General features: G+C 41.3%; 1 protein-coding gene across 1 annotated transcript in view; it reads right to left on the reverse strand.

Moving 5' to 3' along the window:
• The window catches only part of pik3c2b (phosphatidylinositol-4-phosphate 3-kinase, catalytic subunit type 2 beta), a 174267-nt gene that overhangs the window by 88588 nt on the left and 58916 nt on the right, over positions 1 to 26763 (reverse strand). The window contains exons 10-13 of the mRNA XM_063065353.1: positions 23581 to 23614; positions 20199 to 20391; positions 11709 to 11831; positions 8516 to 8683 (exon numbers count right to left, since the gene is read on the reverse strand). Coding sequence (XP_062921423.1) covers positions 8516 to 8683; positions 11709 to 11831; positions 20199 to 20391; positions 23581 to 23614 — 518 coding nt within the window. The remainder of the gene's footprint in view (positions 1 to 8515; positions 8684 to 11708; positions 11832 to 20198; positions 20392 to 23580; positions 23615 to 26763) is intronic.

Consider the following 26763-nt stretch of genomic DNA (forward strand, 5'->3'; position numbering starts at 1 on the left):
CTTTCTTTTAAAAAAAATGGGTTCTATAGCAGACATCCCACCTCTCCCGGAAGTTCCGGGAGTCTCCCGCATATTAATAGTGGCTCCGTGATGCCCGCAAATTATATACAATATCACGGAAATCAATTTTTTTTGAGAGCGAGTGAGAGAAAGCAAGAGGGAGCGCGAGAGCGACCACGAGAGAGAGCGAGAGCAAGCAAGCGGGAGCACGTGAGCGAGAGAGAAAGCAAGCGGGAGCACTTGAGAGTGCACGAGCGACCGAGAGAGAGAGAGAGAGAGAGAGAGAGAGCACGCGCATGCGCCATGGCAGAGTGTTCCAAAAAAAAAATAAAACGTATGTCACCCCGGACTACACTAAAGTGTACCCCTGCCTAATAGGGGTCAAAATAATGACAGTGTTGCTCGCTGCACTGTTTGCAACAGTGACTTTCCTATTGCCCATGGTGGGTTAAGACTGTAAAAGACGTGTTGAGGGGAGTTTAACAGGTGTCATTCATTCATTAGCATAGCTAACATTATTTAAACTAGCTGGCCAGCTGCTAAGGAGCTACTCTATTGGAGACATTCCACCTCTCCCAGAAGTCTCCGGCAAATTGATGGTGCTACCTCCCTGAAATGAGTTTTTGCAGGGTGGGATGTCTGCTATAGGGTTTCTTTGTTTTGTGGCTGTTTGTAAGGAGACGAATCTCAAGGTTGCATAGAGTATACATACTCTGATAATAAATGTACTTGAACTTTGGATGCTGCAAATCTAAGATTAAAAAAATGTTCTGGGAAATAACCAGCAGGTCAGGTACCATCTGCAAATAGTCAGAAAGAGTCCACATTTCAGTTCAAAGACTATCGGAATTAGAAGCGGTAATAGGTAAAGGTTTCAAGATACAGGCAAGGGGAGGGGGAGGGGCAGAGAGCATGAGAGTATAGATCAGCAATTGGGTCGAAGTCTGGAAGATATCCAGTGACCAAAAAAGACAGCTGATGCAAGGGCACAGATATGTGAACCAGAGCCCACATTAAGATAATGTTTGAGCATTGAATGGAGTGGTGGAAGCAGATTCAAAAGCAGCTTTCAAGAATTGTGCAAAGACGCAAAGCAGAACATTTAGACTGATACGGAGAAATGTAGAAAGAGCCAGGACAATCCTGGGGAACTGATTGGCCTCTTCTTTCACCGTACCATTCTAATACAAATCTTCCTTTATCTTCATCTGTTTTATTGTAAACAGACCCACTATTTCAGATTCCTCCTCACGACCGATTTCCTATTCTTCGTATCATCCTGTTGAAGTTATTTTGTGTACTTTCTGTTCGGGTGTGTTAAAGGCCAGAGATATTTAGCAGATCTGAATGATCACTAAAACTGTATTAAATGGGGATGAAAAGAAATCTTGGATTTAATTTTTAAAGAATATTGACTGTTCTATTCCTTGTTAAGAAAGTAAATATTAACAGTGCAGTGTTGATCGATTGTATACGGGGGGAAATCTCTTGAAGTCAGATTTAAACTGAGATTGGTAAGACAGTATTTTCTTTGTTATCTGTATTGGCCTTACTTGAAATATATTCACTCTTATATCTGTTGTAAGCACTATGGCTTCAAAAAAAAATTAAAGCTCAAAGATATTGTGATGACTCACCAAAACACTTCCACTGTCCATAAAATACAAGTCAGAACATTTTCCACTCTCCTTGAACAGCCCATCTCCAAATAACACTCAAGTAGATCATCACCATTCAGGATAAACAGCAGCTGATCGGCATCATAGACACTACCCTGAACATTCACTCTCTCCAGCATTAGGGTTCTGTGGCTTCAATGAATTTATACTCAGTGGCCATTTTATCAGGCACCTCATGTGTGTATGTTCATGGTCTTCTGCTACTCAGAAAGTCAGGTAGCATCTATGGAGGGGAATAAACAGTCAACAGTTTGGGCTGAGACCCTTCATCAGGACTGGAAAGGAAGGGGGCAGAAGTCAGAATAATAAGGTGGGTAATAAAGGCAGATATCCTGTTTGATACAGAACATTAAAATCTGTGGTGGCTGAAAGAAGATACAATACGCATGACAAGTAAAGCTCATGACCCACCAAGTTCTTCCAGCAATATGTTATTTGCTCCATATTCCAGCAACCACAGTCACTTTTATCCACAAGTCGAACTCTATTGTTACAGCAACCCTATCTCCTTTCTTGGAACTTGTTCTCTGTATGCCTCAAAGGCAAAGACTAGTTTTTGCTAGATATATTTCAGTTTGTGTTTTTATAGGATAAGTGTCAGTAAGAATACTGTCCAACACAGCTGGTGAATGCAACTACTCCACAAGTTACAGTGCGACCACAGTACACTTCTGCCTTCTTATTCTGCCTACTGTCTCCTTCTGTTCCGGTCCTAATAAAGGTTATGGCCCAAAATGGCCCAGAGATGCTGCCTTTCGTCTTAAATTCCTCCAGCATTTTGTGTGTGGTGCTTTAGAAATAGACTGTTATTCTTTCATTGTCATGGTGTCCAAACTTGGAAACTTCCTCTCAGCAACACTCTGGATGTACCTTCACTGAGTGAACAGTACCTCACCACCACCTGCTCAATAGCAAAGATACAGGAAATAAAAGCTAGGTACTAGGTGAAAGATAACCTTACGAAAGATACCTTACCACCATCTGCTCAACAGCAAAGACAAAGGCAATAAAAGCAAGGATGTGATGTTGAGGCTTTATAAAACAGAGGCGAGGCTACACTTGGAGCACTGTGAGCTATTTTGGGCCCCTTATCGAAGGGAGGATATGCTGACCTCAGACAGGATTTAAAGGAGGTTTACGAAAATGATTCCAGGATTGAAAGGCTCATCATCTGAGGAGCACTGATGGCTTTGGGCCTCTGCTCACTGGAATTCAGAAGAATGAGTGGTGACCTCATTGAAACCTATTAAATGTTGAAAGGCCTTGACAGAGTGGATGTGAAGAGGATGTTTCCTATTGTGGGAGAGTCTAAAACCAGAGAACACAGCCTCAGAATAGCAGGGCATCCTTTTAGAATGAAGATGAGGAATTTCTTTAGCCAGAGAGTGGTGAATCTGTGGAATTCGATGCCACAAGCAGCTGTGAAGGCCAAGTCAGTGGGTATATTTAAGGCAGCGGTTGATAGATTCTTGACCAGTCAGGGCATGAAGGGATACAAGCAGAAGGTAGGAGATTGGGACTGAGAGGAAAAATGCATTAGCCAGGATGAAATGATGGAGCAGACTCGATGGGCCAAATGGTCTAATTCCATTCCTATGTCTTATAAACATAGAATAGTACAGCACAGTACAGGCCCTTCAGCTGACAATATTGTGCCGACCCTCAAACCCTGCCTCCCATATAAGCCCCCACCTTAAATTCCTCCATATACCTGTCTAGTAGTCTCTTAAACTTCACTAGTGTATCTGCCTCCACCACTGACTCAGGCAGTGCATTCCACGCACAAACCACTCTCTGAGTAAAAAACCTTCCTCTAATATCCCCCTTGAACTTCCCACCCCTTACCTTAAAGCCATGTCCTCTTGTATTGAGCAGTGGTGCCCTGGGGAAGAGGCGCTGGCTATCCACTCTATCTATTTCTCTTATTATCTTGTACACCTCTATCATGTCTCCTCTCATCCTCCTTCTCTCCAAAGAGTAAAGCCCTAGCTCCCTTAATCTCTGATCATAATGCATACTCTCTAAACCAGGCAGCATCCTGATAAATCTCCTCTGTACCCTTTCCAATGCTTCCACATCCTTCCCATAGTGAGGCGACCAGAACTGGACACAGTACTCCAAGTGTGGCCTAACCAGTTTTATAGAGCTGCATCATTACATCACGACTCTTAAACTCTATCCCTCGACTTATGAAAGCTAACACCCCATAAGCTTTCTTAACTACCCTATCCACCTGTGAGGCAACTTTCAGGGATCTGTGGACATGTACCCCGAGATCCCTCTGCTCCTCCACACTACCAAGTATCCTGCCATTTACTTTGTACTCTGCCTTGGAGTTTGTCCTTCCAAAGTGTACCACCTCACACTTCTCCGGGTTGAACTCCATCTGCCACTTCTCAGCCCACTTCTGCTTATGGTCTTAATAAATGCTAAGCACTACTTAAAACTAGTAAAGGTACCTTACCAGTAACTATATAACTGCAAAGACACAAGCAATAAATGTTATGCCCTGCCAGTAATGCCGACACCAGACTTTGTCCTGCATCTGATTTTTGTTATCTGCATTTGATGATGTTGATGAGGGGGTGCAGAGGTCAATAACATTTTGAGTGTTGTTACAACCAACCAATAAAAATCATCAGAACTGTTTTTCCAAATACAAATAAAGTTGGCTGAAATTCTGAATATCTCTAAATTTCTACAAAGAAACTGGGCCCCTTTATCTCTTTTGTATCTTGACTAATGCTTTGCTCCATTTTTGTGAAAACCTCTTGTAACCATTCAAGCGGAGCTGTATGCACCACAGCTGTCCTTGGACTGTGTACTGACATGCGGTCTGCATGTCTAATTTTCAAACAAGGAATGCTTCTCGTCTGCCAGGGGAAAAGGGGGGGGGGGTGGGAAACATGTATTTAATTCATCCAGCTCCACAGCGCCCTGCTCTTCAGGGCTTTCAACTAGGAGCCCAAACATTTGGGGATCAAAGACAAACAAACTTACTTATTTATGGTTGTTTAGCAAATGAGCGCTGAGGAAGCCCTTTCCGTCCTTCGAGCCATGCCGCCTGAGCAATCCCTGACAAACTTGATTAATCCTAACCTAAAAATTGCTGGTGAAAACAGCAGGCCAGGCAGCATCTATAGGAAGAGGTACAGCTGATGTTTCGGGCCGAGACCCTTCGTCAGGACCCCTGACAAAGGGTCTCGGCCCGAAACGTCGACTGTACCTCTTCCTATAGATACTGCCTGGCCTGCTACGTTCACCAGCAATTTTTATGTGTGTTGCTTGAAATTCCAGCATCTGCAGATTTCCTCACGTTTGTGTTAATCCTAACCTAGTCACTGGATAATTTACAACAACCAGTTAACCTAACCAGTGTGTCTTTGGACTGTGGGAAGAAACGGAGCACTGGGAGAAAACACACACATTCCACAGGGAAGTCGTACAGAGAACCTTTACAGAACAGCACTGGAAATTTACTCGGAACTCCAGAATGCCCCGGGGTGTAATAGCGTGGCGCTAACCGCTACGCTGCAGTGGCGCCCAACTTCTCCGTAGAAACTCAGTTTAACTATTTTAACTGCATTAAGTTTAACTACAATGTTACACATTTGAAGGAGACGGAGGTAGGATCTTCATGTGAGTGCTACAACTGATCACAGAGTCATTTGAGAGGAATTGGTTCCTGCTTCTGACTGCAAATGACTGCGTGCATGACCATAAGATCATAAGACACAGGAGCAGAATTAGGCCATTTGGCCCATCAAGTCTGCTCCACCATTTCATCACGGCTGATTTATTATCCCTCTCAACCCTATTCTCCTGCCTTCTCTCTGTAACATTTCACACGCTTTACTAATTAAGTATGGGCAGCACCGAGACTCATTTCCTAAAACTCTGCTTTCATCTCCCAAAGGTTTTGAACAATTATAAGGTTTGTTAGTTTCTGTGTTAAAGATTCTGGAATCAAATGCTGTGTTAAATACAGCAAATGCATGCAAGCTGTGATGCTCTTCGGAGTGAAATAGCACAGTGATACTGCTTCCAAGTAGGTCAGTGCGGGCATTCTCCAGGTTTGCAAGAGTTCTGTTCCTGAGGACTGTCCATAAGCCAATTTCTCTGCAAGTCAGAAACAGAGAAAGCCAATTTCTCTGCAAGTTCAATCACTGTCCATATTTACATGATGTTATAACGCGTTTCATTTCACCTCAACAGTACTCGTAAGTAAATTAATGGAATATACATTCTAACCCCTGACACTAATGAACAGATGGGTGAATATGTAAGGCAGGTCATTTATTACTCAGGGAGCCCCTGTACTTTCACGAGAGGATGGAGAAGATTAAGATAAGTTGAGCTTTATTTCTCACAGGCAAGTCAAAACGTAGAAGGAAGTGTGTCACTCGCGTCAGTTCAAATCAGCGAGGATTGTGCTGGGGCAGCCCATGCTTCCGGCACCAGCAAAGCATGCCCACAACTCACTAACCCTAATCCACATGGCTTTGGAATGTGGGAGGAAACCAAAGCATTTGGAGGAAACACACCTCGTGATGGGTGGGTGGGGGGGTGGGAATGATCTCACACACACACACACCTTACAGACGATGGCAGAAATAAAACTGATTGGTGATTGCTGACACTAAAAAGTGATTGTGCTGACCGCTATGCTACACGTCTCTGGGAGGTGTTGTTGATTATTATTTTGCAGTTTTCAAGGCAGTGCAGTGCAATTCATTAGGATGTACAACAAAACACAAACACGAAGTAATTGCAATATACACTTCTATATGTAACGCGCTGTAAGGGTTCACCGCTAATGTAACGGCCTCTCTGTAACGTGTCACTGCTAACGTAATGGTTTCTTTGCAGCAGCAACATTTGGGTTATGACGTGAAATAATGGGGGCTTTGGAATGTATGCTAGCCAATGAGAGGGATGTTCTCTCTTGTTGGTCTGGGAACATGGATTTTGCTGTCTTTTGTCGGCGAGCGGTGAAGAGAGAAGACACGAGTGGGAAGAGTTGGTAGACTGCCAGATGGAGTGGACTAGGAGTGAGGGTCTGAGGGCCAGCAACACTCGGAGGAGGTCGATGGGGAATGACTGGCTGAATTTGAGATCTCCAACGTGCATATTAGACTGTTTCATTAAAATGGGCCCTTTTTCTTCTTATTTTCTTCACTAACCCTATAGTCAGATTAAGATTTATAAAGTTCAATTGTTTAATTGCATATGGAGTACTGTCTGATATTTTTTGCGGTTCGGATTTGTAACCAGGCAACACATCACACAGCATCCACACAAATGAGATTTCTCAGTTTGGCTGGGCCAGAGGATGTCTTCCCTTAGACACATGCTGGCCAAACCTAAGGGTTACATATGTTAAAACTATTATGCCCTCATGCTTACTTTCTGCTTGAGAATTCATATTTTGAGACATTTTTGCTTAATTTTATTCAGTACAACAACATTTGGAATGGAAATTGTTCACCTAAAACTAGTCACAATGTAATTACATCCTACTCTGATGACATTATATTATCCTAGCCTCTCAATTACCCAGCTTCTCAAGGCTGTTAAGAAAATGTTTGCCATTCTTCCCCTTCCTTCATCTGAAGCCCATGTAGCTCTGCAGGAGATTGTTTAGTTAACTGCTAATGTTTGCTACGTCACATCCAAATATGCTAAGACAGCTGGAGGCTTCTCTCAATGCAAACATTTTGATTCTGATTGTACATATCAGATCATAAAAGCCAATCTGAGAAACACCATAACTAAATACTGTTAAGGGTGATGGGGTGGAGATAGGTCTCTACTAACAGAGTACAACGCGCTCCTTTCCTCCGTTAGTCTCCAAATCCCCCTTGGGCAAGGTAAAGCACCTGCTTAACACCTCGATCAGGGTCATATAAAGCCATGGGAGCAGGTGGTGGATGGTCATATGAGCAACTGGCGTATTTATGCAACCAATAATGCCAGGTAGACAACCTCAGAAGAGTATTAATAATGGCTGTGGTCACCCATCTTGTAAAGACACTGCCCAGAAGGTAGCAATGACAAATCACTTTTGTAGAAAATATTTGCCAAGAACAATCATGGTCATGGATAAGACCGTGATCATCCACGTCATATAACGAACAGACAAAATACTGCTGTTGTACGAAAGTAGCAGCTTAAAAAACACAAAATAAAAACAGCTACAAAAAGTGGCAAGAGTGAGCAGCATTGAATTCTGGCCAAATCACTTGTTATCAATAGTTTGAACTCCTTTGAGATTAGTCAGTGAGCCTGCAGTCAATACACCCCAAGGGTTAGTTACTCAGTGTGACAGCCACAATGTATCAGTCAAAACTCCTGATGCACAAAGAGATGACATCATGTATACTGCCAATAGGTGTGACTGACAGTTCAGCAGATGGCAGCCTGCAACCTTATAGCTAACAACCAACATAAGTGATCTGTGACTTATAATCAGAACCATTGGTTAGAATCACTGCAGGGCTGGCTGTCCCACCACTGGCCTGAACTGCTGTTGGCTCGGTTTCACAGACACTTGGCCGTCTTACAAGTCAGTGCTCCTACTACATTGTGGCTGTGAAATATTAATACAGCTCTTCATGAGTGCATGAGTAGGCAGTACAGCAAGAACCAGCAACGTTCAAGGATCAATCAATCTGCTTGGATGCCACTTTGGCTTTTATTGTAAGCAATAAAGAAAGCAAATGAGCACCAAGACAAAGCGTGAGTATGCACATGGGAAGAGGCATTAGTTTGTGACTTATCCTCCTCTGGATGGCCTGACAAAGCAGCCGGACTCCTACTCAAAATAAAGTACTTACTGCCTGAAGTTGAAGAGTGGCATCGTCACCCAGCCCATAGTTTCAGGGGTGCGCCGCTGCTTGCTGGCTTCCGACGAGCTCCCAGGGGGAAGAACAGGAAAGCCATAGAGTGTCAGTGTCAGGAGGGTCTCTCTTGGCAATTGGTTAATATTGATGGGAAAACAGATCCTGGAAAAGACAGACGAATACATGAGTAACAGACTGTTCAATTACAGGCCACTCCCGGCTAACAAATCCGTTTTCACAGACATTCCCTTCAATTTTATCTGCATCGGAAAATGCACAAAACTCACTCAATATAGTCACCGTAACTCCACAGTAATGTAATGAATGATATTAATGGTACATAACGCTGACAAGAGGATAATTATTAAAAGTGGGGAGTGAGAGAAAACTAGCTCTGTCATTCATAGGAAAAGAGGTGTGTACACATGCTAGACTTCTGAATGTAATAATATGTGAGTTCATTTGAACATAGGGTTGTCTACAAGTCAGATGCTTGTAACCCAGGGACTGCCAATAGATACCTTCACCAGCTTAGGTGGACTAACGAGATAGAAAGGGTGTGGATGAGTAAACCTGGAATAACATTCAAGTGGAAAGAACTTCAATGGGCTAATTCCATTGGAGAAAAAGCCTATGGAGTAATTGTTTTATGTGGAAATAGCAGATAAACATGGGAATAGTCATGATAGGGATTACACCAGCATGTAAAAAAAAGTTTCCACATGAGCTGAGAGGGTACGGGGTCCAGTCAGATTTCAGTTGAAGATGAAGGTGGTCTTTACAGTGGAAAGGATACAAAGTCACCTTTGGGTCAAACACAAAACCAAGCTCTCTAGTGATGTGACTCAGCTTCAGACCATTAAAAGAGATGGAAGGAGTGATCAAAGAGTGTTGTCAGTGACGGGAGTCAAAGACAATGGACTCTGTATTTCCAGTATTTAGTTGAAAAAATACTTTTGCTTATCTGCTATTGATTGCCAAGCCACCAACAGAAGCTCCAAGAAAGTTGGTGGCAAGGTTGAGCAGTGGCATGAACATTTTGACCAAATCCCCATAAACTTTCATTTGATGGTACTAGGATCAGCATGTCCTCTTGCCCCTTATTTTCACATCTGCAAAGATAGATCCTTTGGGAATTCCAGATGGTGCAGAAACAGGAAGACAATCTTTCTCTGCCTATAAATTGTATCCATAATGATGGAAACAGGCATTCAGCTAGACAAGGGAGGCGATGCATTGGGAAGAAAAAGTCCAGATGGGAAATCTGAACTATATATAGTGTACATGGAACTATTCAGCAAGTGATGCAGCATCTATGGAGAGGGAAACAATTAACTTTCCAGGTTGATAAGCCTATAAAAACTGAGAAAAATGAGTTCCACATTGCAATGAAAGAAGTGGTTAAGATAATGTTAGCTTTTCACACCATCAGTCTCCATAAATTTCCACCATCCTTCAATATGACATCACCAGGCATATCTCATACTCATTCAGCATTCTGATGGGACCACTCTCGCTATAATTTCTTTGAAACACTCTCCTTCTTGTGCAAGTTCTTCTTCCTTTTCACCATCCAGAAATCTAAACACTCCTTCCAGCTGAAACAGTGACTCACTTGTATTTTTTCTGATTTGATGAATGATGTTTGCCACTGGGGAAACCAAAAACCAAATGCAGATGGGGCAACTGCTCTGCATAACACCTCCTCTTAGCCTACAAAAGCGCTTCCAGACACTGCAGAACCCTATGTCTGGAGCAAAATATTATGTTGGAGAAACATCAGGTCAAGCATAATTTGCCTTGAGGGAGAGTGGTTTGCAGAAGGAAGCACCAACATTATCTTTTGACTCAGGGTCTTGACTTGAAATGTTGACAATTACTTTTGCCCCCACAGATGCTGCTTGACCTGCTGAGTTCCTTCTTCAGCTTATTTGTTCCTTGAGTTTCTAGCTGCCTGTTAGTGATTTTTCCATTCCACTCCTACCCCAGTCTCTGTCTTTGTCCTCTACATGGTTCAAAGTGAATGTCAGTCTATATATAAATCAAAGCATCTCTTTTTTAAACTGGACACATTGGGGCTTAAACAGCATACCCAACAATTTCAGAGAACTAGTCTTTGTAGAGGGTGGCAGGGTGGAGATATTTCTCTACCAAAGGTACTCCTTCCCTCCTCTAACCTGCAGGTCAGCATTGGGCAAAGTATAGCACCTGCTTAGCCCCCCGTTCAGGGTCACGTGAAGCAGGTGTGGATGGTCGTATGAGCAGTTGGTGAAAATGACAAGTCCTGGTTATACAATCACTGATGCCAGGCAGACAACCTCTGAAGAGTATTGATAATCACTGGTGTCACCTGTCTTGTAAAGACACTGCCCAGAAGAAGGCGATGGCAAACCCCTTCTGTAGAAAGATTTGCCAAGAATGATCCCATTCATGGATAAGACCATGATTGCCTATGTCATACAACACGGCAATCATGATGGTAATGATGGAGTCTTTATAGCTTAAAATTGTCAGTGCTGATGAAAAGTATCCGGTCTACAAAGTTAAGTTTCCTCCTCCACAGATACTGCCTGACCTGCTGTGTATTTACAACATACTGTTTTTCTCCTCTTATTCCTCTTCATTTTAATTCAAGGTCCTCCTAGTTACACCGGGAGTCAGATCAACACAAATTAGCAAGTCTTTGTCACCTTCACTCAGCATGTACTACTACCCGATCTCCATTCCAACAAGAACATTCCTTTTGTTCTCTCAGTCCACCCTCAGTTTCTTCGTTTCTTCAGCTTAAAATGTATTTGACTCTCCCATCTCCCCCCGAAATGTAATAAAAGGTTATCAACCTGAATCACCGACTTCTAAAAAAAATTCTTTCTCCATTGGCGCTGCTCTACGTGCCGAGTATTCCCAGAATTACCCTTAGCCACAAACAACAGATTGCACTTAATGCTGTGGATTCGTAAGGAGAATACGGAAGGATGGATTACCATGATTGCATATGCTTTGATGAGAAGCATTTCAGCATTCTAAAGGAAATTGGTGAAGGATGTGTGTCAGATATCAATTTCCAAGAACAGAGGAAAGAAGAGACAGGTTGCTTGGTTCAAGTGTTCTACATAACCATTAAAACTATAAGTATTATAAAATTATAAGTACACATTTATATGTAGGAAAAGTATAATCTACTTACTTCTGATCCCAGATGAGAAGATGGAAGAGGTACTTATAGATGTGAGTTTTCTTTGTCTGCAGCTGACTGCAAAGCTCCTTCCCCCCATGGCTGAGTCCACATGACAGAAAAAAATCTTCATAACTATAAAAAGAGAGGGAGTTAAAAAGGCACAGTAGTATAGTGGTTAGCACAATGCTTTACAGTACTAGTGACCTGGGTTCAATTTCTGCCACTGTCTGAAAGGTGTTTGAATGTTCTCCCCGTGACTGCGTGAGTTTCCTCTGGGTGTGCCAGTTTCCTCCCACTGTCCCAAGACATAACAGTTGATAGTTAATTGGTTTCTGTAGATTGTCCCACGATAAGGCTTGGGTTAAATCAGGGTTCCTGGGCAGCATGGCTAAAAGATCCCCAACAGCCTACTCTGCACTGTATCTCAATAAACAACAAATAATCTTCAGCAAAGAAAATCAGGAAAGGTTTCCATTCTGATTCAAAGTTCATCAAACAGCCAAGGTCAACGAATCAGACCAACAACCTTTGCATCTTACTCTGAAAAGCACATCATCACCTTTGGACTCAACTGTGAGAGAAATTTATTTTGCTCTGTCAAAGGTAGATGCAAATGGCACACTAACACTTTCCACAGAAATGGTTAAGAAATTTTGAATTCTCTTTCTCAAAAGCCTGATGGAAATTTGCTTTCAAGAACAAAAGGTGTTCTTTTTTTTCCATTTTGGAACAGGTATCAGACAAAGAGAGGATAACAGAGCCGAGACGCATATCAGGTAAGATCTAAGTGAATAATGTGGGACTGGATGGCACACTGACATTCACATGTTCTGAGTTGCAAAAAAACCAAAGCATAATGGATTGCACATCATATGGTTGGTAGTTCAGCAAACTACAACCGGTTTCCATCACTAAATAGTAAGTCATCAGTCCCTCCATTTGGGACTGCTCCTCTATCAGGTTTTGACACTAATCATTCTTGTGCTAACTGGAAGAACTTTTTCTTCAATAGGATTGAAGAATGAGATGAATAAACGTATAGCAGCAATGCAAGGGTTAAATCTGTGTGTGTGTGTGTGTGTGTGTGTGTGTGTATACACACACACACACACATATATATATATCTTTATCAGGGTTATTTATTTCGCAGAGTGGGACTACTGATAGTGTAAGCATGTGTTTTGGTAGTTATGAAGCAAACCAAGGATTATTCATAATGTTACTAACATCCAAACTTGTGTTTTTATGTGGATGTTATGAACCAGGAACCATCTTTAATCAAACAACAGTACAGATTTTTTTTGCTCCAACACAACTTTGAAGTAAGGTGATAATGGAGAGAATCTGTCAGTTCTACTGGGCAATTATGACTCACAAGGTAAATTCATTCTAGCTTTGACTTCTTTTTAAAGATACTGAGCGGGTGTTTTGCCATGATGGTAGGCGTGCAGGATGAACAAAAATAATTGTTAACCAACTTTCCAGCATATCAGACCAACATACTGTGGCAATTTTAACATCTGAGTGACTGTCCCAATAAAGATGGTCCACAAATTCATATAACTTATTTATATAATGGCATTTATAGGGACTATCCCAAGGAGTTTCAAAGGAACATAATCAAATAAATCTTGACATTTAACATTCTTTTTGCACTCTAAGGCTCCCCAGTCATGCAAAATCATTCAGCACCAACACTGAATCCCAGTTAAAGGAATTCTCGCAATGCGGGCAATGCAAAACCTTTGAATGCCAGTTTTAAAGAGTGGTTTGATGAAATAAGAGTAATCCTTGATTTCTAAGGCAGAAAGAGCTATTGAATTCTACATATTTATTGCAAAATAGTGCAACAAATTGCTTCTGAAATTATACCTTTTTTAAAAAATAGTTGTCAATTCATGTTGAGGAAAAGAAAGTGCAGGAGCAGTTGCTGCCCCTCCCTTCCTCCTCAAAACCATAGCTCGAGGGTGTGGGAGCCAGCAAGAGGCAGAAGGACATCTGTCCATTCAAGATGCCTGCACAGAAAACACTTCTCAGCACAGACCAAGCATGTGACAGGTGCCTGGCGACGAGTAGAGGGGCGGATTACATCTGGGGACAAAGGCCAAAGGGCAAACAGAGTTTCCCAGGGTACATCATTTATCAGAGCCAATCGTCAATCAGCATATATTAGAGCAACACAATAGTAGAGGTCCCAAGGGGCACTGCAGTTCTATCAGCCTTTTCTATCATTCGGGGCCTTGGAAAAAGAAAGGGAGGGGGGAGAGAAAACACTGTGGGAAGTTTCCCAAGATTCGAACAAACCCCTTCGGCTACTCCAAAGCAAAGTGGCAGGTCAACAGGCATTGGTTGATACCTTTACCCTTCAGACTGAGCCATGCTGTCTCCCATTTGTTAAGAGGGGATAAATAAAAAAAACAGCAAGAAGGTCTATTGTTCACATTGCAGCTCCAGCCACAGGCCAGTGCAGAGGATTAACCCTTTCACCAGCCAATTGTGATTACACAGATGCTCACAGGATCACGTGGACTTCTGCTTTGGACAGTTCACCTTGTGTCTGTGATTTGATTCTTTTTATTTGACGGTGTCGCTAAGCACCTACTGGGCACCATCTGCTCTCCCAGGATTTCACACCCAGAATATTATGTGGATGGCATTCGTTAGTGATTGAACTGAATGCCTTTAGTTTGGTGTCTCCCTTTCTCTCTGAAAGGCATTGATCTTGCAGTTTCAAATTCCCAGGAGCCATGCTGCAGCGACTGATTTGTGTGATCGCAGGTCTTGTAGGAGAAAGGAGGCTGAACGAACGTGAAATACAGCTTATCCAAACCTGATGCTTTTTCCTCCCCATCTGATGCAAGATGCAAGCCTCAGCCAAGGAAAACATTCCCCCGCCCCTCAGTAGTACTGCTGGACATTGAACAGGAGATCAGACTGAATCTCTTTTGCTATTTCACAACTGTCTACTATCTTCGATCTGCTTAAAGCTTAAAATGCCCATCAACTGCAGTTTTGGTGGGGCCATGGGGCGCCACTGTAGTGTAGCGGTCAGTGCAACGCTTTACATCATCTCAGATCACTGTTTTAGGTTCAAAGGCCTTTGTGCATTCTCCCGCGATGGTGTGGGTGCCCTCTGAGTTCTCTGGTCTCCTCCCACATTCCAAAGACGTACGGTTAGGTTTAGCGAGTTGTGGGCTTACTACGTTGACGCCGGAAGTGAGCTAACACTTGTGGGCTGCCCAGCACAATCCTCGCTGATTTAATTTGACACAACAATGCGTTTCACTGTACTTTTCGATGCACGTGTGACAAATAAAGCTAATCTCTTCGCCAGCTCCCACATCCAGTGCATATTATGCATCGTACAGAATGCCAATGTGTCAAGATCCTCTCCAGAATCACTTCCATAAACTTCTGAGGAGCTTCGTTGTGGGAGGTACTAACTCTCACATCAGACATCCACGAGACTTCGGGTGGACAAAAAAAAAATCTCCAGACAGTATTTCAAAGAAGAGCTGGGGTGCTGCTTTTCTCAGTGGTCTGGGCAAGGTTTTCTCTACTTAACGAGCATTTAAATATATTTTGTGATCACTATTATATTGCTTTAATGGGAGCTTGCTGGGCAAGCATCATTTCCCGCATTTCCTGCACTGACCCTAGTACTTCCTTGCCTGTAAAGTGCTTAGGGAACACTACAAGGTTGTCAAAGCCATAAAGGAAAGCAAGTTTCCTTGCATATTTCCTCTTTCTACCACAGTCTTTCAAGTCCTGCTTCAATGTTATACTTCCCTTCAATCGTACTTGAAGGGCTAAGTATAAAATCAATGGCAGCTCTCCAATGCCGCAGTAAGGGAGCATTGCCACACTGCCGGAGCAGACTTTCACAGAAAAGAGAAGAAAACATTAATTTCAGTCTTGTGTGGAATTGAATCCAAGGGCGAACACAATTGTAAGCTGACTGTGCAGATCAGCTGGAATGCAATCATTATGTACTTCAGGTGAATCTGTGGGGGAACTTCTGAAAGTAGTGAGAGTGTGGATTGATCTGCCAAGAGAGGTGGTAGACTGTAAAATTTAAAAAAGTTTGGATAAGTGCTGGACGTCCTTTTATTCTTAGAATGTGCCCTCTGTAACATTCAAAAGCATTTGGATGAGAGGGATATGGAGGACTCTGGTCTGGATGCAGGTAGATGGGACTAGGCAGAACTCCAGGTCGACACAGACTAGATATGCAAAAGGACCTGGTTCTGTGCTGTGGTGCTCCATGACTCTAAAACACCATCACTTCTCTAGCTTCCCCACCATCACCACCCAACTACTGTTTCAGTATGAGAATATCTTTAAGAGAATGAATTGTACGTGGAAAAAGTGGCTAGGTTATTTCTGTCCACGATTTTTCAGCCTGCAAATGGTTTAACTGACAGCAAAAAGGTTTTACTGATGAATTCATTTTTATTATTCACTGCTGCCATGTCAGTTTTCTTAGTAGTACCCTCAACAATTACAGCTTGCTTTTATATAACCTCTAAAAGTGTTAAAGGTCCCAAAATAGTTCATGGGACAAAAATCTGACAGCCTCCTAAGCTGATATTAGAAAAGATGACCAAATGACTGGTCAAACAGGTAAATCTTAAGCACGCTCTTCAGAGAGCACTGTGAAGTAGAAGTGTGGTCAGGAGTAGTAAGGGAACCCTAGCAGCAGAAGCCAAGATAATAGGTGATGAAAATTAATAACACCCTAAGACGTAGGAGCAGAATTAGGCCATTCAGCCCATCAAGTCTGCTCTGCCATTCCATCATGATGGATTTATTATCCGTCTCAAACCCATTCTCCTGCCTTCTCCCCGTAACCTTTAATGCCCTGACTAATCAAGAACCCATCAACCTCCACTTTAAATATACTTAATGACTTGGCCTCAACAGCCATCTGCGACAATGAATTTGACAGATTCGCTACCCTTTGGCTGTGGAAATTCCTCCTCATCTCTGTTTTGAATGGACGTCCTTCTATTCCGAGAATGTGCCCCCTAGTCCAAGTCTCACCCACTCTAAGAGAAATCCTCTCTACTCTGTCTAGGCATTTATATTTGATAGTTTTCAATGAGTTCTCCCTTCATTCTTCTAAACCCCAGCAAGTACAGGCCCAGAACTATCAAGTGCAACTCATACATTAACCCTTTCATTCCCAGAATCTTTCTCTTGAACCACCTCTGGACCTTCTCCAAAGCCAGCACATGCTTTCTTAGATAAGGGGCACAAATCTGCTCCCAATACTCCACGTGCGGTCTGACTAAGGAGCTCTAAAGCCTCCGCTTGACATCCTTGCTCTTGTATTCTAGACCTCTTGAGATGAAGGCTAACACTGCACTTTCCTTCTTTACAACCGACTTAACCTGCAAGTTAACCTTTAGGGAACCCCACACGAGGACACCCAAGTCCCACTGTAGCTCTGATTTTCTCCCATTTAGAAAATAGTCTACACCTTTATTCTTTCTACCAAAGTGCATGACCATGCTCTTCCTTGCACTGTACTCCACCCGTCACTTCTTTGCCCATTCTCAAAACCTGTCTAAGTCCTTCTGCCGTCTCCCAGCTTCCTAAACACTACCTGTCCCTCCACCTCTTTGTATCATCTGCATTCTTGGCCACAAAGCCATCAATTCTATCTTCCTAATCCTTAACCGACCCTCGTGGAATACCACTAGTCACCAGCAGCCAACCAGAAAAGGGCAAAAGAGCAGAATTAAGGGATTAGAGATTTCTGAAAGCTGAAGAAAAATGGAATGAGAAATGCTGAAGCAGATTTCCAATAGGTTTAAGTTTGTCTTTATAATGAACATGAAATAAGCACTCACATTAAGTGTGAAGGCAGGAAACACAGTTTGGACATATAACCACAAATTCAAGTTAGTCCATTTTCTAGAGCATCCCACTCATGATCTCCGCTTCTAATTTAACTTCAGGCATACTTTCATCAAAGCTTTCGCCAGCTTGCTGAGTGCACATCAATGCTGCTTAGATGTAGCATGAGGAACTATGACAGGCTGACCATCAATTGAATAGCTTTTACCTGAATTTCATGCAAAGAGGTCAAGCACCAACCCTGTTGGGCGCTATCAAAATTGATTGGCCCAATTAATTAAGATGAGTTTGGAGTCAAGCTCCTGGTGTTGGCAGTGTTGAAACTTGGGCAGTGATGTTCTGATTCTGTTACTGAATTAATAATAAACCACTGAATTATAATCATATCATGGCAGTTTGTGAACTTAAAAGCTGGCTAAAAAATAAACCAGGAAATAAATAACTAGTACCAGTAAAATTAACCCTGAGATTGCTGGAGTACAATAAACAACCCACTGTTCTTTTGCCATCACTACCCACATACAATTCCCTTCCTTTTCCGAAGCATTGACCTTCAACTTTCTTTGGAAGTGCTTATTTATAAAAAGATTAGATGTTCATGAAAGAGGCATTATTTTCACGTCAGTTTCCTGTCACCTCTTCACTCATCTCAAATAAAAACTAATTCATTATCTAGGGTTCTATCATTTGTTTAATAGCATTGATGGAGATCGTTCAACACAGTGAACCCAAACTGGATGTCCAGGAAATAGTAACCACTTGTTAGCACAACCCAGTACCACCTTTTCTCATAAATTTTTCTCTTCCCCGCCCATCTGTCCCACAATCTCTTTGACTTCCTATCATCAGGTGGGAGGCACCGCAGTACAAGTATAAGAACTGTTAGGCTGGGTAACAGCTTCATCTCCCAGGCTGTGAGAATTCTGAACACTCTGCTACCACACAGTACACGTTATTTATGATGACACTGTAGGTAGCATTATACTGTTGTATATTTAACTACATGTCACTTTATGTCAATTTATACATTTACAGGATTTTTTTTATCTGTTAGTATTTTTGTGTTATATTACTTTATGCGCTGTATGTGATACATATACTGTGTTTTACACCGTGGTCCCAGAGGAACATTGTTTCATTTAGCTGTATACATGTGTATGGCTGAATGACAATAAAACTGAACTTGAAAACCTTTTATGGCAGGGGTTCCCAACTAGGGGTTCAATACCAGGGATCCCTTGCTTTATGGCATTGGACCATGGCATCAAAACAGTTGGGAACCCTGGTTTATGGATTCTATTTCTATCATTGTGCTAAAAACTCCCTGCATAATAAACTTAGTTTTTTTTCTTAAGACTTGGAATTTTTGTCTTTATCTTTTAAATTTGCGTTGAAGTGTTTATCATTTCATATATATGGCCAAGTGGAAATTATTTCTCAATCTACTTCTGTCAAGGCACCTCAAGCTTCTTTGTTCAAATGGAAACTGAAAGTGTCTCTAGTCAATCCTAACAACCAAAGCCCTTCATTCACAATAAGTCACTCCTGCCTACTCGACATGATTTTAACACTCGTGGTAAAGTAGGATATAAAAACTGGATTCAAATTTTTTTCTGCATTCTTCTGTGTGAGATGCAATGAATATTTTGTTATTTTCCAGGATACGGAAATTAGTATCAAGGCCAATATTCATTGCTGCCAAACTCTAACCAGCCTTGTACTAAGTGACTTGTTGGGCCATTTAAGAGCCTGGAGTCCATATCAGCCAGATTGGGCAAGAATTACAGATACCCTTCATGAAGGAGGACATTAATAAACAGTTGGGCTTTACAACATTCCAGTAGTTCTATGCTCATCACTTGCTGACACCAGCTTTTCATTCCAGAGGACTTAATTAAATCCCCCAGATACCATGATCGTCTTTAGATTAAGCAGATTGGACCTAAACTCTTCAGTTTAGAAGAATTAAAGGTACTATCTATGAAGCATGTAAAGGTCTAGAATTTGACAGGCTAGATCACTATGCTTCTAGATCCAGCAGTCAGTCTCAAAATGAGGGATCAGCCATTCAGGACATATTTGAAAAATTAATTTCTTCACTCAAAAGAATGGTAGGCCTTGGAATTTTCTACCCAAGAGGGCTGTGATGGCTCAGACTATGAGCAGGACTATGAGCATATGTGCAAGGCAGGGTTCCTGGATGTTTAGATATTGAGGGAATCAAAAAGTATTGCAGTAATAATTCATTTCCTTCTAAATTCCAGATTATTAACTAATTTTAACTGAAGCAATGGTATTTTACTTTAGGTCCCTTTTGTTAATAAAGACTGCAGGGTTCCAACTCAGTCCAATAATTCCACAGTTGCACTATCACCAGTCCTGTCAGCAGAACTAAAGGATGTTTTTGAACAAGGCACCATACAAATGCAACCATTTTTGTTAGTTTCTTCATTTTCAACTTAGCAGCCTCATATTTTACTGACAAACTCCTTCCTCCTCAAAAACAAGAAAGCAGTCTGTTAATCCACTATGGAAAGCCAAAGGCACATCTCCCATCCCCAATAGAAATAATCAACATTTTCCCCCAGAGTAATGCTAGTCAAACAGGGTGAAGACAGTACTTATAGGGTCAATTACCTAGCTGCCCATGTGATAGGAATCCTATGAGCTGCATAGATGGTGAAAGTAAGAGGACTATCAACGAGGCGTGCACTCTGTGTCTGAGTATCCTTCCGACTTGGAGCCACTGGCTGGAAATCTGCATTAAAGCTGTTACAGTAGAGCTCCACCAGGTCCAAGATGGCAGCTGTTAAAGACTCTCCAATTATCGCTGTAATGAGAGAAATAGACAGTAAGGAATCTGGCTCTATTATCACATTTCTGAACATCATATGCCATTTTTCTGCTAGATGGAAGGGTTCCTTTAATGGCTTATTTGACTTGTTCTGGATTTTGACCCCCTTCACCTTAATGCAGTGGAGAATTCCCAGTAATAAGCTGTGATAATGACTCATCCTTATTTACTCCCTGATTTTACTCACTGGCTGTTGAATTTTTACACAGCCCTTCTTCTGCAATAGGAAAGAATGGGTTAAGTGTACCTTCCAGCAATTACATAGGCTCTAGATGAAGCCATTAGATTCAGTTGAGTCATTATTTCAGAGTGGCCTGAGCAGTGTCTTCACTGGCAACACCACACATAGGCTGTGGAAGAAGACTCACAGGACTTAATTTTCCAAAGTAGTCCTGCATGCAGGGTGTTATGAGGAAAACCCAACTTATACCCACCCACTCTGTATGCATACAGGATGAATGATTACTTGAGTAAGATGCTACAAGGTAACTGATGTCCCAGGAAATATTCGAAACAGCAAGAGTGTTTTTCAGGTGACAACAATGTCTCAAAAAGGTGGCATTCATCATTAAGGACCTCCATCACCTAGGGCATGTCCTCTTCTCATTGCTACCATCAGGGAAGAGGTACAGGACCCTGAAAGCGCATACTCAATGATTCAGGAACAGCTTCTTCTCCTCTACCTTCATTGTTTCTGAATGGACATTGAACCCATGAACATGACCTCACTGGCTTTTTTCCCCATTTTTTATTACTTGTTTAATTAAACTTTATATACAAATTATTGTTAAAGTGTGAGTGTGTATATATATTACACACACACACTTTTACTATAATTTATAATTTTTATTATGTATTGCAATGTACTGCTGCCACTAAAAGATAAAGACTAAAACTTGAGTGTGATTTTATAGGAAAAATAATTTCAGCAATTTCAACTTCTAGAGGTGATACATTGAAAGAGAAAATTAAATGTATTCCCAATTAGCCCCAGGGAACTCTCTTGCACAGTAAAGCAAACCGGTGGGTTGTGAAATATACCCTTTGAGTAATCAGAAGCAGAAAACCTGGAGGCATTGTCTGAATGCAAAACTGAAAGGCTTGCCTTGGCTTGTCTGATTTAGAGAGATTAGGCCTTAAAATTACTGACAATAATCATGACCCAAGCAAGATTAGCTTTCCTACGAGATGAAGGAAGTTGTAAACCTGTCCCTCTACAGAAGAAAGTTCCACTGGTGCCAACAGACACCCCAGTGCGTCTGCAAAGGGCACTAGATCAGGGATGACATGGTAGGGTAGTGGTTAACACGACACTATTACAGCGCCAGCGATCACCATTTAATTGCTGCCACTACCTGTAAGGAGCTTGTACGTCCTCCCCGTGACCACGTGGTTTTCCTTTGGGTGCTTCAGTTTCCCCCCCACGTTGCAAAGACGCACGAGTTAGGGTTAGCAAGCTGTAGGCATGCTATGTTGGCACTGGAGGTGTGGCCGCACTTGTGGGCTGCCCAGCACAACCCTTGCTGATTTGATTTGATACAAACGACACGCTTCACTGTATGTTTTGAAGTACATATGACAAATAAAGCTGGTTTTAAAAATCTTTCTTAATCATCCAATGAGATCGTTGCAACTAAGCTTTCTCTATTGTTTAATAAAACTAGGAAATTCTGGAAATACTCAGCATCTACAGAAAGAGTACTAGTTAAAAATTTTTGAGATCCTTCCTCAGAACTGGATTTTCTTCCATTTTTCAATGTTTCAATGTACATGTGGCAAATAGAGCTAATCCTTTATCTTTAACATTCATTGTGGAAGGAGTGTTGGTGGGAGTGTTAGCATTCAGTGACATTGTGGGCCAAAAGGCCTGTACTGTACTGTAATGTAATATTCTGTGTTCTTTGACAGTCTAGAGTGCAGTGAACCTCCATCATTTACAGATACGTGGCCTGGACAACAACCACATCTTAACAGTTTCGCCTAGAGCCCATGTTAAATTGAAAAAATGCTTTTAACCCATTCATTCCTATGGCAAAAGAAGGACTGTGTAAAAATCCAACAGCCTATCCAGTAAAAAGCAGGAAGGAATTAAAGCAGGGGTATCAACCTTTTTTATGCCATGGACCAATAACTTTAAACAAAGGGTCCATGGACCCTAGAATTAAGGAATAATCATTCTATCGTTGCAAAGCTGGACTAGGTTGCCAAATTGTATACAACTTGTGCTTCTACAGATAGCTAAACAAAACTGGTAGAGGAAGTTTTCTTCAATTTTTTTCTTTGGTGTGAATTCCAGAAACAAAGCTGATTATTTAATCCTTTCCTGAATTCAATCATTTCCTTCCAGCAGCTTCAACGGGAAGCTCAGTGCACAAAAGGTATTCTCTCAGTTCGCTTTCCAATGGTGAGCATTAAGAACTTTAAGTATGCGAACAACTCCAGTGGTAGCTGTACATGGTTGTGCAAGCCCGAAAATCCCAGGTAAAGATCTACGTCGGTGCTAAATGAGCTGGAGTGTGACTAAAGGCCCTGACGCAGTGCATGATCCTTCATGAAGAGTCACGAGCTGGAAAATGCACGTGTTTGTAAAGTGAGGATTACTTGACATTTCCACATGATGTCTTCAACAGCTCAGCAACATTGTATGCCGCAGACAAAGAATGAGACATTAGACTAGTTTGCTAATGCCCATGGATTTGTATCCTAATGATGGTTAAAGGAAGAAATCTGTGGAAGTTTGAGTTATTGGTGAAATTAACTGAAAAAAATTATAGAAAATAATCTTTAGTTAAGCATAATACAATAAAACCAAGGGACAATGGAATTGATATGTATGAAGTGCCTATTCACTCTAGGATTAAGGCTGACACTAGGAATGAAGGTTTATTTTTCAAACGTCTGGCACCCAATAAGCAATATTCTCCACTCTGCTCAGAGAAGGCGTGTGAAGCAAGAGCTGGGAACAACATTAGGATATTTTCTGAAGTTACAACAATATAACCATAATGCTTCAAAACATGAACAATCCCTTGGGAGAGAACAGAAACCAATGCAGAATGAGGTAATTAAATCCATTCTACGGCTCTGTTATTTCCTTCTCTTGATGGACCACACTCACAGCAACAACCATCACATGCCAAGCTAATGAAATGCCTAATCACATACCTCGATTCTCTTTTCTTGCCAGCATGCTAGGATCCTGCAGAAATATGAAAGGATACTGATTAGTTAGGCAGCTTGCAGGACACATCATACCTTTGCCTTCAAACTTTTTCTACCAAATGATTCTTTCCACTTCCAGAACAAAGCGGATAGTTTGAAGAACACCATACACAATTACTAAATGACACAAAAGAGTTTTCATTAGAAAATACTCCTGATTTCCAGTGAAGTGAGTGAAAAACTTGCATTTCCTTCGTTCCATTTCACAACATCAGGATATTCCGATGGAACTTAAGGCCAATGTTGGAAGTGTAGTTGGTGGTGCTTATTTAGGAAGTGTCATCTCTATCATGTACACATGTAGATGTCATAAATAGCAATGATCAGAAAATCTACTTTAAGTACAGAGAGACAGACAGACAGACAGACTTTGGCCAGCCATTCAATAGAATTTCCATGAACTTGCTTGAAATAGTGCCATGGGATCTGTTACACAGTTAGCTCCTAATACAAATCAGATGGAGGGGAAATAAATTGGAATAAGAAATGATAAGGACCAGCTGTTTTACTACAATGTTACATGTTAATAGGTCATTTTATTAGTTGGGACAGTCCTGTGCCTTGATGGAGGACTTCAAAGGAAAATCACATGGTTGATCCTTGGAGTCAAGTGTCACAATTTTTCTTTAGGGAAATGAAAAGATTCAAAAACTATCTAACAGATTTATACAAGTAAATAGATACAGTGGATTCTGGTTAATTACGCCATTGGTTAATAAGGGCAGCCACTTAATTGGGACAACTCTTAAAGAACAAAAGCTAATCAATAAAATTGCTGGAATTCTTTCTGTTCATTTGGGACACATGCCACTTCATTGGGGCAGGAAGCCGTTAGCAAACAATTTCTAACTAGCGTCAGTTGTGAGCGCTTCTATGGCTGTTAGACTCTACACGCTGCTTAGAGCAAAATTTTTAAATAGCATCAGTTCCATGTTGTTTTGTGTTCAATATGCAGTGATTTTGTCACAGACCGTTGGTGAGAATGAAGCAGTAAGACAATTCAAGTCTGTTTTGCTCACTGTGCTTTCGTGCATTCAGGCTTAGAAATGCCAGAAATGGCCACGAATGAAAATGAAACAATTTCACTACTTCAACAAATACAGTATTACGAAGAATTTGAAGGTATTGGCAATCATATTGAATGTTATAATAGAAATGAAGATTTGGAGGATGCAATTGTCAAAAGCATTGTATGAAGGCAGTCTATTATCTGCAATAGTGTCCATGTTGATTTTGTTCATTTACAGTCAATCAAAAGTGTTCATGATTTCTTGAAGTCTATTATTAGAAACCCAAATGAAAATGAGAATGTCAAAGTCCTGAGATACTCATGAAGGACAGTTATGGTAAATGTCACAAATGAAGAGGAAATGGTCAAAAAAAGAGCTTTGAACAATAGGAATACAAGGGTCCAATGTCAAAGCACATTTATTTTTTTAGTTAAGGAGAATCTTGTGGATGTTTCTCTAACTAAAATACAGGTGTCTATGTCACATTCAGAGTTATACAGCACCGAAGCAGACTTTTCAGCCCAACTTGTCCATGCTGACCAAGATGTCTGGGCTAGTTCCATTGATCTACATTTGGTTCAAATCCTATAAATGTTTTCTCTCCATGAACCTGTGTAATTATCTTTGAAACACTATAAGTGTATCCACCTTTACAGCTTTCTCTAGGGGTTCATTTCATATACCCACCACCCTTTATTTCTGCAACACGAGGAAATCTGCAGATGCTGGAATTTCAAGCAACACACATAAAAGTTGCTGGTGAACGCAGCAGGCCAGACAGCATCTCTAGGAAGAGGTACAGTTGACGTTTCGGGCCGAGACCCTTCGTCAGGACTAACTGAAAGAAGAGCTAGTACTAGCAACTTTTATGTGTGTTGACCCTTTATTTCCCCTCAGATCCTATAAAACATTTCCTCGCACACTACACTCTCTGGCATTGCTGGCTAAGCACATGGTAGAACTTCCTGAGGGACACCACCAATTTACCAATCACAAAAATTGTGATGGGAGATAGTTGGGACAAAATAGATTCCAAGTCAACCCCTTCGGTCCTCAAACACTAATGTTGTGTGTTAATGGATTGGAAGTGTGATGACACTTCCAGTGATTAAAATATAGAGTGTTTTTAAAAAACGACAGCTGAGAATATGAGTTAAAGTGTGAATCATGAAAAATATGAAAGGGATTCCTTCATTATTAAATATATTCATAACCTAATCTGGGTGCAAAACTGGTCATCAGGTGGTAAGGTGAGTTCAACAGCATCACTTTACCACCAAGTTTCAAAGTAGACAAAAGGGATCAAAGTCCAATTTGTTGACTGGTTGTAAAAGTTTGAGGTGACGTGTGTTTTATCTTCAGTCTATGGCAGGTGGTAAGTGAACAATATTTCAAACTACACATGACTCATCAAGAATAATGACACCAAATGTGAGAAGACTGACTTGTGCAATCTTACTCTGAACATGAACAACAGATATAGATACAAAAACAAAACTGAGAGAAATTAAAATTGGGTAAGAGTCTTGAAAAACATGTTACAGTAAACAGGGTGTCAACTGCAGCTTAGTGGCAATGGATCAAACGTTGTTGGTTCTACTTCCATTCCAGGGACTTGTCACATAATCCAGCAAAGCAGTGTGCAGGAGGAAGGGAATGCCACTATGGAATTTAGTACTTCTTGGACAAGACAGAGTCTGTACTCTTCCAAGGATGCAAAACATTTTTTAATGCTAATCTTGAGAGATCACTTCAATATCCCCCTCTGCAATGTCCTAAACAATACCTTTTGTCCTTAATCAACAATCACTTATAAAATAGATTAATTGGCACCTCACTCAAGACACCATGGACAAACTTATCTTATAGTTTAACGGATAAGGATGATTATATTTGAAAGTGCTTCATTAGCTGTAAAAGATTGAAAGGTCATCTGTCAACAGCCAGAAAGTACACAGCTCAGACTGACATGAGCCAGAAACAAAATATGCTATGTGTCACCTCTTTCTAACTAATCAGTACAGAAGTGGTCATCCAGAAATAGAAACACAAGATTAAAAATAGAAAGAGGAAGAGACTTTTAAGTTTCGGCAAGAGACATTTACACAATCATTGC

The sequence above is a fragment of the Mobula hypostoma genome, chromosome 13, assembly GCF_963921235.1.
Source record: "Mobula hypostoma chromosome 13, sMobHyp1.1, whole genome shotgun sequence".
Classification (NCBI taxonomy): Eukaryota; Metazoa; Chordata; class Chondrichthyes; order Myliobatiformes; family Myliobatidae; genus Mobula; species Mobula hypostoma.